This window comes from Sinohyriopsis cumingii, chromosome 6 (assembly GCF_028554795.1).
Source record: "Sinohyriopsis cumingii isolate HCF-2022 chromosome 6, ASM2855479v2, whole genome shotgun sequence".
Lineage (NCBI taxonomy): Eukaryota > Metazoa > Mollusca > Bivalvia > Unionida > Unionidae > Sinohyriopsis > Sinohyriopsis cumingii.
The window spans coordinates 148,515,876-148,528,580 of record NC_142966.1 but is presented as its reverse complement, the minus strand read 5'-3'; the positions used below and the strand labels follow the sequence as shown (position 1 = coordinate 148,528,580).

The following is a 12,705-nucleotide window of genomic DNA, read 5'->3' as shown; positions in this document are numbered from 1 at the left end:
CCTCCTGATTTTTAATGGTGATTTTCCTGATTTTGATTTTTTCAATGTTGGCAGGTCTGCCTTCTCATTGCATGGAGGTCTGGAACCTTTTCCTCTGGGCATCCACAGAGAATGTCACAATCTGAGTTCTCCACATTCTGGGCAAGATGAACATATTAGCGGACAGCCTGTCCATAACAGACCGAGCCATCTTTACAGAATGGTCTCTTTGCCATTCAGTAACAGAGTCACTATTTTCCCTCTGGGGAAGACCTGTAGTGGACCTGTTTGCAACCAAGCTCAACAACAAGCTTTCCTTTTATGTGTCTCCTGTCTTGGATCAGAAACATGGGCAGTTGATGCATTCAGCTTCCAGTGGGATCGCCTATTCCCATATGCCTTCCTACCTTTCTGACTGCTACCTCAAGTTCTGCAAAGAGTCAGAACTTTCACTGTTTGGATCATTCTCATTGCCCCATTGTGTGGCCCCGACCATGGTTCAGTGATCTCCTAGACCTCTTGATAGATCGACCCAGGTCTCTACCACAGAGGAAGGATCTCCTGTCATAGCAATGTGGATCCCTTCTCCACAACAGCCCAGACATTTTCCACCTTCATACCTGGCTCATCTCAAACTACTCTCTGCCAGAACAAGTTTTCGGACAGAGTCACCAGTTGCATCATTCAAGCCAGGAGAGCTTCTACATCCAAAGTTTATGATGCCAGGTGGAGAATCTTCTGTGATTGGTGCAGTAGGAAACACATTGATCCTATCCACCCTTCTGTATCTTCCATTGCTGATTTCCTTTTGTCCCTCTTTGAGACGAAAAGATGTTCAGTATCCACTATCAATAGCTCTCGAGCTGCCATCTCCAACACAATTTAAATTTTCACAGGGCACAGACCAGACATCGGTTCAGATCCTCATCTTGCAGATCTTATAAAGCTTTTTTTAGCTTCAGAGACCGGCTTATCGCTCCCTTGTGCCTGGATGGAATCTTTCCTGTGTTTTTTCGTCATTAACCAAAACACCTTATGAACCATTGAGTGAAGTTTCCCTTTTTGAATCTCACACTCAAAACTGTGTTCCTTCTAACCCTTGCCTCATTGAGATGAAGAAGTGAAAAATTCATGCCTTTCACAAAAAAAAAAGGTAGGAAATATCTCTTTCTCCCTATTAAGGGCTCCATAGACATTTCAGCTGCCACTATCTCCCGGTGGATTGTCAAGACAATCAAATGAGGGTACACTCGAGACCTCACCTTTATGAAATTTAAAGACCATGAGGTTTGAGCCATTGGAGGATATAATGAAAGCAGCTTTCTGTCACTCTCATGATATATTTTCCTCCTTCTACCTCCACTCATTAGCACAACAGAGAGCAGGCATTTTTTCTCTGGGTCCCATTGTTGCAGCTCAGCGTGTTACTCAGAGAGACACAAATATTCTGTAGAAATGGATCTCCCCCTCTACGGTGAGTACATTTAATTTCTGTTTTTGATCAGTTTGACATCAGCCTACCCACCTTACTGACGAATTCAGCTAAGCAATAGTGACAGGATAAGTAATAGCTGCTATTAAAATGTAGTTGGGAGGGTAAAACTAATTTGAATTATGCAACACTTACCTGTTGCTATTCCTCCCACCCCACTCTGATATCTTGCATATTTGTTGTCTGTGAAAAGTTTACATATGGGTACATCTAGCATCTGTGCATGGCCTGCAGCAGAGTGGTGTGCAAAAGGTCAAATGGTCATAATGACTTTTTCTCCACTCTGGGAGGATGTATTTACATCATATGGACTGTATATTTTCGGCATGAAAATAGATAGCTAAGCAATAGTGACAGGTAAGTATTGCACAATTAAAATTAGTTTTACCCCCCAAAAAACTACATTTCTGGTTAAGCTTTTGCATTTACCTCAGTTTTTTTAAAACATTGTATAAATACTGTTATACCTGGAATCGTGAAACTTGGGGAGGGGATGCACTTTTATGAACAAGTACTGCATCCTCAGCACAAAAGTAGGTTATTTTGACCTATATTTTGCACTTTACTAACTTGTTAAATTTTGTGGTATAAGTTTCTTCTCAATATCTGTTCATCACAAAAACTATATGACTATGCATCTCTGTTAGGATCGCACCCCTATCACAAAAACAGATCACTGTGACCTACATTTCACATTTTACTGGCTTCTTATCTTTTTATGCAAAAAATATGTTTTTCATATTCTTGCAAAGCTGTACATTTTTTTTTCTTCATAAAAGTTCCTGAAGTATGAGATCAGATTACAACATGAAACTATCACTCTCTAATAGTCTTTGTGGCTAGGAGTGGCAATGTTGACAGCTTTCTACCTGGTATGTTAAACAATCACTCTCTAATAGTCTTTATGGCTAGGAGTGGCAGTGTTGACAGCTTTCTACCCGGTATGTTAAACAATCACTCTCTAATAGTCTTTGTGGCTAGGAGTGGTTAATGTTGACAGCTTTCTACCCAGTATGTTAAACAATCATTTTCTAATAGTCTTTATGGCTAGGAGTGGCAATGTTGACAGCTTTCTACCGGTATGTTAAACTATCACTCTCTAATAGTCTTTGTGGCTAGGAGTGGCAATGTTGACAGCTTTCTACCCGGTATGTTAAACAATCACTCTCTAATAGTCTTTGTGGCTAGGAGTGGTTAATGTTGACAGCTTTCTACCCGGTATGTTAAACAATCATTTTCTGATAGTCTTTGTGGCTAGGAGTGGCAATGTTGACAGCTTTTTACCCTGTATGTTAAACAATCACTCTCTAATAGTCTTTTTGGCTAGGAGTGGTTAATGTTGACAGCTTTCTACCTGGTATGTTAAACAATCATTTTCTAATAGTCTTTGTGGCTAGGAGTGGCAATGTTGACAGCTTTCTACCGGTATGTTAAACAATCACTGTCTAATAGTCTTTTTGGCTAGGAGTGGTTAATGTTGACAGCTTTCTACCCAGTATGTTAAACAATCACTCTCTAATAGTCTTTGTGGCTAGGAGTGGTTAATGTTGACAGCTTTCTACCCTGTATGTTAAACAATCATTTTCTAATAGTCTTTGTGGCTAGGAGTGGCAATGTTGACAGCTTTCTACCGGTATGTTAAACAATCACTCTCTAATAGTCTTTTTGGCTAGGAGTGGTTAATGTTGACAGCTTTCTACCCAGTATGTTAAACAATCATTTTCTAATAGTCTTTCTGGCTAGGAGTGGCAATGTTGACAGCTTTCTACCTGGTATGTTAAACAATCACTCTCTAATAGTCTTTTTGGCTAGGAGTGGTTAATGTTGACAGCTTTCTACCCGGTATGTTAAACAATCACTCTCTAATAGTCTTTGTGGCTAGGAGTGGTTAATGTTGACAGCTTTCTACCCGGTATGTTAAACAATCATTTTCTAATAGTCTTTGTGGCTAGGAGTGGCAATGTTGACAGCTTTCTACCTGGTATGTTAAACAATCACTCTCTAATAGTCTTTGTGGCTAGGAGTGGTTAATGTTGACAGTTTTCTACCCGGTATGTTAAACAATCATTATCTAATAGTTTTTGAGGCTAGGAGTGGCAATGTTGACAGCTTTCTACCCGGTATGTTAAACAATCACTCTCTAATAGTCTTTGTGGCTAGGAGTGGTTAATGTTGACAGCTTTCTACCCGGTATGTTAAACAATCATTTTCTAATAGTCTTTGTGGCTAGGAGTGGCAATGTTGACAGCTTTTTACCCTGTATGTTAAACAATCACTGTCTAATAGTCTTTTTGGCTAGGAGTGGTTAATGTTGACAGCTTTCTACCCAGTATGTTAAACAATCATTTTCTAATAGTCTTTGTGGCTAGGAGTGGCAATGTTGACAGCTTTCTACCTGGTATGTTAAACAATCACTCTCTAATAGTCTTTTTGGCTAGGAGTGGTTAATGTTGACAGCTTTCTACCCGGTATGTTAAACAATCATCTAATAGTTTTTGTGGCTAGGAGTGGCAATGTTGACAGCTTTCTACCCGGTATGTTAAACAATCACTCTCTAATAGTCTTTGTGGCTAGGAGTGGTTAGTGTTGACAGCTTTCTACCCTGTATGTTAAACAATCATTTTCTAATAGTCTTTGTGGCTAGGAGTGGCAATGTTGACAGCTTTCTACTGGTATGTTAAACTATTACTCTCTAATAGTCTTTGTGGCTAGGAGTGGCAATGTTGACAGCTTTCTACCTGGTATGTTAAACAATCATTTTCTAATAGTCTTTGTGGCTAGGAGTGGCAATGTTGACAGCTTTCTACCCTGTATGTTAAACAATCATTATCTAATAGTTTATGTGGCTAGGAGTGGTTAATGTTGACAGCTTTCTACCCAGTATGTTAAACAATCATTATCTAATAGTTTATGTGGCTAGGAGTGGTTAATGTTGACAGCTTTCTACCCTGTATGTTAAACAATCATTTTCTAATAGTCTTTGTGGCTAGGAGTGGTTAATGTTGACAGTTTTCTACCCGGTATGTTAAACTATCACTCTCTAGTAGTCTTTGTGGCTAGGAGTGGTTAATGTTGACAGCTTTCTACCCAGTATGTTAAACAATCATTATCTAATAGTCTTTGTGGCTAGGAGTGGTTAATGTTGACAGCTTTCTACCCAGTATGTTAAACAATCATTATCTAATAGTCTTTGTGGCTAGGAGTGGTTAATGTTGACAGTTTTCTACCCGGTATGTTAAACTATCACTCTCTAGTAGTCTTTGTGGCTAGGAGTGGTTAATGTTGACAGCTTTCTACCCAGTATGTTAAACAATCATTATCTAATAGTCTTTGTGGCTAGGAGTGGTTAATGTTGACAGCTTTCTACCCTGTATGTTAAACAATCATTTTCTAATAGTCTTTGTGGCTAGGAGTGGTTAATGTTGACAGCTTTCTACCTGGTATGTTAAACTATCACTCTCTAGTAGTCTTTGTGGCTAGGAGTGGCAGTGTTGACAGCTTTCTACCCTGTATGTTAAACTATCATTTTCTAATAGTCTTTGTGGCTAGGAGTGGTTAATGTTGACAGCTTTCTACCCTGTATGTTAAACAATCATTTTCTAATAGTCTTTGTGGCTAGGAGTGGCAATGTTGACATCTTTCTACCTGGTATGTTAAACAATCATTTTCTAATAGTCTTTATGGCTAGGAGTGGCAATGTTGACATCTTTCTACCGGTATGTTAAACAATCACTCTCTAATAGTCTTTATGGCTAGGAGTGGCAATGTTGACAGCTTTCTACCCTGTGTGTTAAACTATCACTCTCTAATAGTCTTTGTGGCTAGGAGTGGTTAATGTTGACAGCTTTCTACCCGGTATGTTAAACAATCATTTTCTAATAGTCTTTATGGCTCGGAGTGGCAATGTTGACAGCTTTCTACCCGGCATGTTAAACAATCATTATCTAATAACTGATGCAACTTGAGATCACACTGTTCCTGTATACTGCTTACTGTTTTAAACTATAACTATCTAATACACCATGTTACTAGAAGTCACAATGTAGTGTGTTAACTATCAATATCTAATACCCAGAACTAAAAAGCAACATACAATGGTGTTCATAGTACTTCCAGGATCAATGTAAGTCGTCAGTTGTTTTACAGAAATGTCACATTGCAATAAATAAGACTTCTGTCAACTTACCCATAATCAGTAAACATGTATAGCAGGGTGCACAACCTTTTTCGGCCAAGGACCAGATTGCATTTTCTAAGACCACTTGAGGGCCACAAACGCTAATTTCTGTAATATAATTACTGTGCATGGGCCAGATGTCTGTGTTGGTTTAATTTGCCCTGAGGGCTGGACAGAACATCTTCATGTGCACCCCTGATGTATAGTTTTCTGTATATCATTTGAACACAAAAGAAAATATAATGTAACTTGAGAAAGCCTCTTATGCATAGAACAATATTCTCAATAACCCATTGTTTTTATTTGATCATTATTAGTAGCAGAACATTTGGGATTGATAGGAATGTCCAAGACAGGCAGTAAAGCCCATTTTGAAGTGGACAAGTTTTTTTTATCACATTCATTAGTGCATATTGTTTTTTAATGTACATTTGTAATCTTTCTCTTTTTTATATACTTAGAAGCCATCCGGTCGCATAACAATTGTTCAGCCAACTCGAGCTTCACATATGACAAACATGGACACTCTCAGTGGGGAGATACATGTGAAAAATGCAACGATGACCGATGGAGGAGTGTATAGATGTAATGTCCAGATTCACAAGGAGATGGCATTTAAAGATATTTTAGTGACAGTTATAGGTTTGTTACATGTGCTATATTAGAAACATTGAAAAGTACTTAACACCTTTTCTTACTCTTATGTACGCACTTCATCTCTGTGTAAAGGATGCCTTAGCATTAAGAACACAGTTTTTTTGTTCATTATGTGGCCTTTACTGACATCTTTTGACAGGTTATACTGTACTGTATTCACTTTTGTATAAAGCAAATCTGAGTGTCAGTTTTGTGCTAGATTTTTCCAGAAAGTTGGCCTATTCTGCCATTAAAAAAATACTGTGTAGCTTTACATCTAATGTACCAGAAAATGACTGCACCATGGAATTTTCCATTTCTGATCTTACTACTATTCAATTTTAGTGATTACCCATTATTAGCTTTATTCATCATTGACTAGGATGGCTTATTGGCTTATGTGATGTGCTGTTGTCCATCATTCATAAATATGTCTTTTATTTGTCCATCATCCAGCTGTTGGCACAAGTTTTTTGTATTGTTACTTGGATTGCCATGAAACTTTATACACATTTATAACAAGGTCTTGTTGATCCTAAATGAAAAGGATGGTAGCTAGACACACAGCAAGGCAGCTGTAATGGCCATCTTAAAAATTGTGTTATTACTACTACTCTGAATGAATAGTCATATTGACATGGTATTTTCAGTTGAAGAGTTTGTCATATAGTCATATTGACATGGTATTTTCAGTTGAAGAGTTTGTCATTAATGAAAATGATGCTGATCTGACTTGGTTGCCATCTTGGAAATCTTGTTGCTACCCCTCTGAGGCAGATGATCATATCCATATTTATCACATAGTCTGTACAGTTTTTCTCTAGTATGTGCAGTTTCATATTTTTGATATCACATTGTGTTACATATCACCTTATGTGATTCTGGTTGGTTCAAATAAGCTCATGAAATTATTGTGCAGTATTCTCTTTACTGATTGGCTGTGATTGTGGGAAAACCTTTTTAGCTATGATTCTGGAACGTTTTGTTTTCAATGAACATTTTGGCGGTCATTTTTCAACTTGACTCATGAAGGAAATTATGGGAAAATCGTCTCGGCTGTCTGAATATGGACAATTTAACCCCACAGATCATCATAAGAAATATGGTAAAAAACCCCAATACAAGAACAACAGCAAGAAGTGAAACTAAGGGTATTGCTCGTTTGATAGTGGGTGTGTGGGGTGGAGGTGGAGGGGGCAGTTTATCTGTAACATAAAATCCACCCTATATACAAGTATGGTTTAAATGTTAACTTGCAGAAGTAAATAAACTCAGCTCTATTCATGGAAGAATGTGGACATAAACCAGTCACCCAACTGACAGAACTTTATCCAACCACAGCATATTTATGCAGTAAATATGCGATGCAGATCCAACTCCAAAAGAAATTTGTTTACGTTTTGTTTTACATTCTGATGTTCCAAATCAAATACTGCAAATATCCGGTCACAAATACATTACAGTAAATATGGGAATTTCTGCATCCAGTAATCCTCTTTCACATGAAGATCACAACAATGTAATGTTTAGTTATAATTGCAATGCCAGTAGCTGGTACAGGAAAGTAACATTTCCATTGGTCAGAATGTTACCATGTGATCAAAACGAATTGCGTTCATTTCTGTATGAACTGTAAGGAGAACTACTTTTCCACTTCTATAAATAGAGTCACGTGTACAGCATAAGAGAAACACCGCCAGTTAAGGCAGACATGAAGTAAGCATTAAAGAAAAACAGCATTCTAACAAACAAACAAAAAATAATTGAAAAAGTTTGGCTTCCGTTGGTTGAAGGACTGGTATTATGATGACCTTATTGCAATCAAGCTGGACATCCCAAGTGCTATAAATAGCCACAGAAAAACCACAAACATGTATTACTACGCTCAATTATGATTTCAGTTTTTTAATGATGCAAATAAAATAACATAACAAATAATTAAAATTTCAATTATAAGAGTTTAACGTTGTTTTTTCTGAGTTCATCGTGGTATAAACTGTCAGTTGCCGACTCACACAGCTTACATAATGCCCCTTGGGCGTTATTTGCCGTGTGAGTCGGCAACTGACAGTTTATACCACGATGAACTCAGAAAAAATGTTAAACTCTTACTTGAAAGTGACATTTTAGGGTAAACATACTCTAGGCCTACTGTGTACAATATAAAACAATCTGACATTACACACATTGATCCTTATTCTTAGCTGAAAAATGATTTTGTCTTTGTAAAACATTCTGCTAATTCGGATTTAATTTATAGCTTGTAAAAGAGTAGTCTACCTTTACCAGTTCAACTTTGTTTGGGACTGTATTTTATGCACAACAAATGAAAGGTACAGCATCTGTCAGAATGAACAAAATTATTCATTCTTCTAACTAAATAATTTCCACTGAAATAAAAACTATGTGATAAAAGAATCTCAGATGGGTAATGATTTAATATTAAATTTATGAGTTGAATAATGTCCAGCTTTTGCAAGCATTGGCGAGCAAAAGCTGGACATTATTCAACTCATTTCATAAATTCAATATTAAATCATTGCCCATTTGAGATCCTTCATATCTGTTTGGTCCTAAATGATATAGGTGCCAATTTAACATAAAATACAGATGCCTCAGCGTTTCTCTTGTAATGTCAGAGACGGGTAAAGACGATTTCTATTTAGGGTATGCAGTAGTGCCTGTGTAAGCATCATTCATGATTTATAAGGGACAAATTGCTATTATTTTTAAGTGTTTGCCATTTATGATGGATTACCATGAACTTTGGTAAAATTGTCCTCATTTTCATATTGCTTCATATAGAGCATAATGCAGTTTTATTATTGCACCTAGTTCTGCGCATGACCAGGGTTGTTGTAAGTTTGTGCTGGAAGAAATGGCACATAGAGTGAAAATCACCTTCAGTACCCTCAACTTTGCAAAAGATGCCACAAATTCTGTGAAATACCTTCCCCCACTGGCCATTTTGAGAAATTTTTTTTGGAATGTATGCTTGTATCAGAAGATCTCACATGATTTCATTAATAATGAGATATGTGCATATTAATGAGGTGATCTTGTATCTGATTGGCTGTACTTGCTACCAATCTTATTTCTGCTCCAGTTTTGGTCAAACTTGGAATATATGCTTATATCATGAACATCATGGGCAAGTTCAAAATAATCAGAGATAATACACATATTAATGAGGTAATATTGCATACCACTTAGTGATTCAGTGAGGCTAAACCTCTCTGGAGACTTTATTTCAGATCTGACCGTTATCATATTTGGAATATATGTCCTGAAGCATCAGATCTCTGAAAGGTTTGATAAAGTGTGAGGTTAATGCATATTGATGAGGTGATATTGCATCTCTGATAGAATCTTTTGACTGCATTTTAGTGGATCACCATGAAATTTAGAAATGATCTTATCAACATGTAAGTGCTCCCGCCTTTGTTTATCTCAACTGGTTATACATCAGAAGAGCTTACAGTACATTCATCTCTTTGCACAGGTTTTTTGGTCACTAATCTTTTTAGGATACTTTGAGGATCCCATCCATGATCTTGTTGGTTCTAAATGAAGATGGTGCTGCACGGACATCCAGTATGGCCAACGGAACAGCCATATTGCAAATCTTGTTCTTGCTACTCCTCCTGAATGGATGGTCATATATGCATGGGGTTTTCAGAAAAGGACATGTTAAGGTGTCTAGTTGGACCTTAATGGAAATGGTGCCAATCTAATGTCCAATATGGCCACTATGGTAGCCATCTTTAAAATATTGCTTTTGCTCCTCCTGAATGGAAAGTCATATTGATATGGGTTTTAAACAGAAGACTGTTTAATTGGTCAAAATAAAAATGGTGTCCATCTGCTGTCTAATATGGCCACCACAGTGACAGTCTCAAAACATTTGTTGTCACTACTTCTTATAAATGGATTGATATATCAGCATGTTCTTCTCACCAAAATAACTTCTTATAATGTCTAGTTGGGCCTATATAGAAATGGAGCTGATCTGATGCCCAGTATGGCCATCACAGTAGCCATCTTCAAAATCTTGTTATGGCTACTCCTTCTGCACAAAGGTATGTTAATTATGGGGTTTTCAACAGTTTACTTATGTTTTATTGGTACTAAATAAAAATGGTGGTGCTCACACATCCAATATGGCTGTCATCTCAATGATCATGTTATCAGTACTCTCTATGAATGGTGTTCATATCAACATCATATTTTACTAAGACTTCTTATGATGCCATAAGCTTGTTCTAAAATAAAATTGGTGCCACTCAGACATCCAGTATTGCTAAAACACAGTGACATATTGAAAATCTTGTTATCAGACCTTCTCCTGAATGAATGATAATATTAGCATGGGGTTTTCACTGAAAGACTTCATATGAAGTCTAGTTGGTTATAAATGAAAATGGTGCCAGTCTGACTTCCAACATGGCCACCACAGTAGTCATGTGGCAAATTTTATTATTACTTCTGGATTGATAGTCATGTAGACATTATGCTTTCACCAGAAGACTTATGATGTCTAACTGGTTCTAAATGGAAATGGTGCCAGTGTGCAAAGCAAATTATGTGAAGGTGCACATATCGACAACTCCTTCTGCCTCCTGATTTTTGGGAGGTTTCTTTTCTTTTTCTAATTGTAGCTGGATGCATAGTGTAAGAGAATTTTGTGAATGCAACTACTCTTGCAGTTTTTAGTGAATTGTTGTTAGACTTATTATGGTCATCATCAGAATATGTAAATGCTGACCAGTCATTGTACTAATTAATTTTCAGAAGAATTGTTCCCTTTTTGTCTTCGCTATAGACTCATCTCCATCATGGGCTAGAGGTGGGATATGAAAAAAGTGGTGAATGTATGGGTATTATTATTCCCACTATGAAAACAAAGTCGTATGGACAGTGTTCTTTTGCATACCAAGGCCCAGCAATGTGGAATGAATTGCCCACTGAAGTTAGACACAAAGACACGGTGATCACATTCAAAAGGGCTCTCAAAACTCACTTATTTTGACTGCAAGAACAAACTTAAAGACCTAATAATGTTTCCTACCTGAAATATTCTCAGCATGTTTTTTTATTTTTTAATGTTATTCTAATTTCATGGTGTTTGTTTTTGTAATAATATTATTATATGTTTTTTTATCTTCCTGGTGGGAGTTGTCTAATGTTGTAAAGCGCTTAGAGCTTCTAAAGATTAGGTGTTATACAAAGTCCTCATTATTATTGTTATTATTATTATTATTATTATTACCTGAGTAAATATTGCTCACCTTTCCTTAAGCTTGATCGAAATTTTAAAACAATGCTCGGGTGGAGTTCTTCTATTTCATAATGTGTGATCAATTTTTTTAATATATATAGCAAAAATTAAACCATACAATATTTATATATATTCATAATTTTTGTTTCTGGTATTTTTAATATTTTCATTTCTTGCAGACAAGACATTTGTTACCTTAGAACCACTACAGACACAGTATGTAACAAAGGAAGGGTCTCCTGAAACTGTGATGGTGGTAAAGTTTGAAGCCTACCCAAAACCCAAATTTGAATGGTACAAGGACAACATACTTATCAGTAAACCGCAAAGGTAAAAGGCATAGTGTCCCAAAAATCTTTTGGACAGTCCATTAAAAATATAACAGATCCACTGAATAAAATTAGTTTGAATTTGAAAAAGGTTTTGTAAGAAACCTGACTGCATTTGTTACTGCCACTGTACAGCAGAGCAGGTGAGGTGTGTGTATATGATTTGGATTTGTAATGTAGCTTTAACAAATTTTAAGTCATATAAGTAATGAGACCTCAGCACAGGAGCACACATTAATTTAGATTTTTTCCCCATGAATTTAATATTCATCGGTGGGTTTGAGATGGGTTTAAAGCAGGGTTTTTCTTTAAAAAGTATATTGTTATTCAGATCTCATTTTCATAGTAGGAATTATTGAATGGGGGTCCTGTAAAGTCTTCCCATGACAGGCTACCACTGAAAGGGGCTTTTCTACCAGTAAAGAGTGTGAAGATGTAAATATGAAGGAAAGGACTGGTTGCAAGGAGAGTGAGTATTGACAATGTAAGAAATGCTGGTGGAATTTGCCAAATTGATATAACACCAAGAATGCTTATCAATGCAGGCAATGCTTACAGTAGGCACAGCATGTACTTAGATGAACAGAGGAAAAACCTTGAGCAAGAGAGAAGAGGACAAAAACGAAAGCACTGGATGAGAAATAGTAGAGTTAGAAAAGAAAAGCAGACACTGAAAAAGACAGAGACAGTGGCATCTGCTGCTGATAACTGTGCATTGAAAGCAGAGACCCATAGAAAAATTTAAATTATCACGACATCAAATAGTTTGAGGAAAAGTGTTAGGGACAAAATCATTGAACTTGGAGCTCTTGAA

The 12,705-nt window shown here is 36.8% G+C and overlaps 1 protein-coding gene across 2 annotated transcripts in view; it reads left to right on the top strand.

Moving 5' to 3' along the window:
- Positions 1-12,705, top strand: part of LOC149798239 (vascular endothelial growth factor receptor 1-like) — a 157,820-nt gene that overhangs the window by 83,008 nt on the left and 62,107 nt on the right. For both annotated transcript variants that reach the window (XM_089963358.1, XM_089963357.1), the window contains 2 exons: positions 6,110-6,290; positions 11,742-11,892. In XM_089963358.1, the coding sequence (XP_089819484.1) occupies positions 6,110-6,290; positions 11,742-11,892 (332 nt within the window). The remainder of the gene's footprint in view (positions 1-6,109; positions 6,291-11,741; positions 11,893-12,705) is intronic.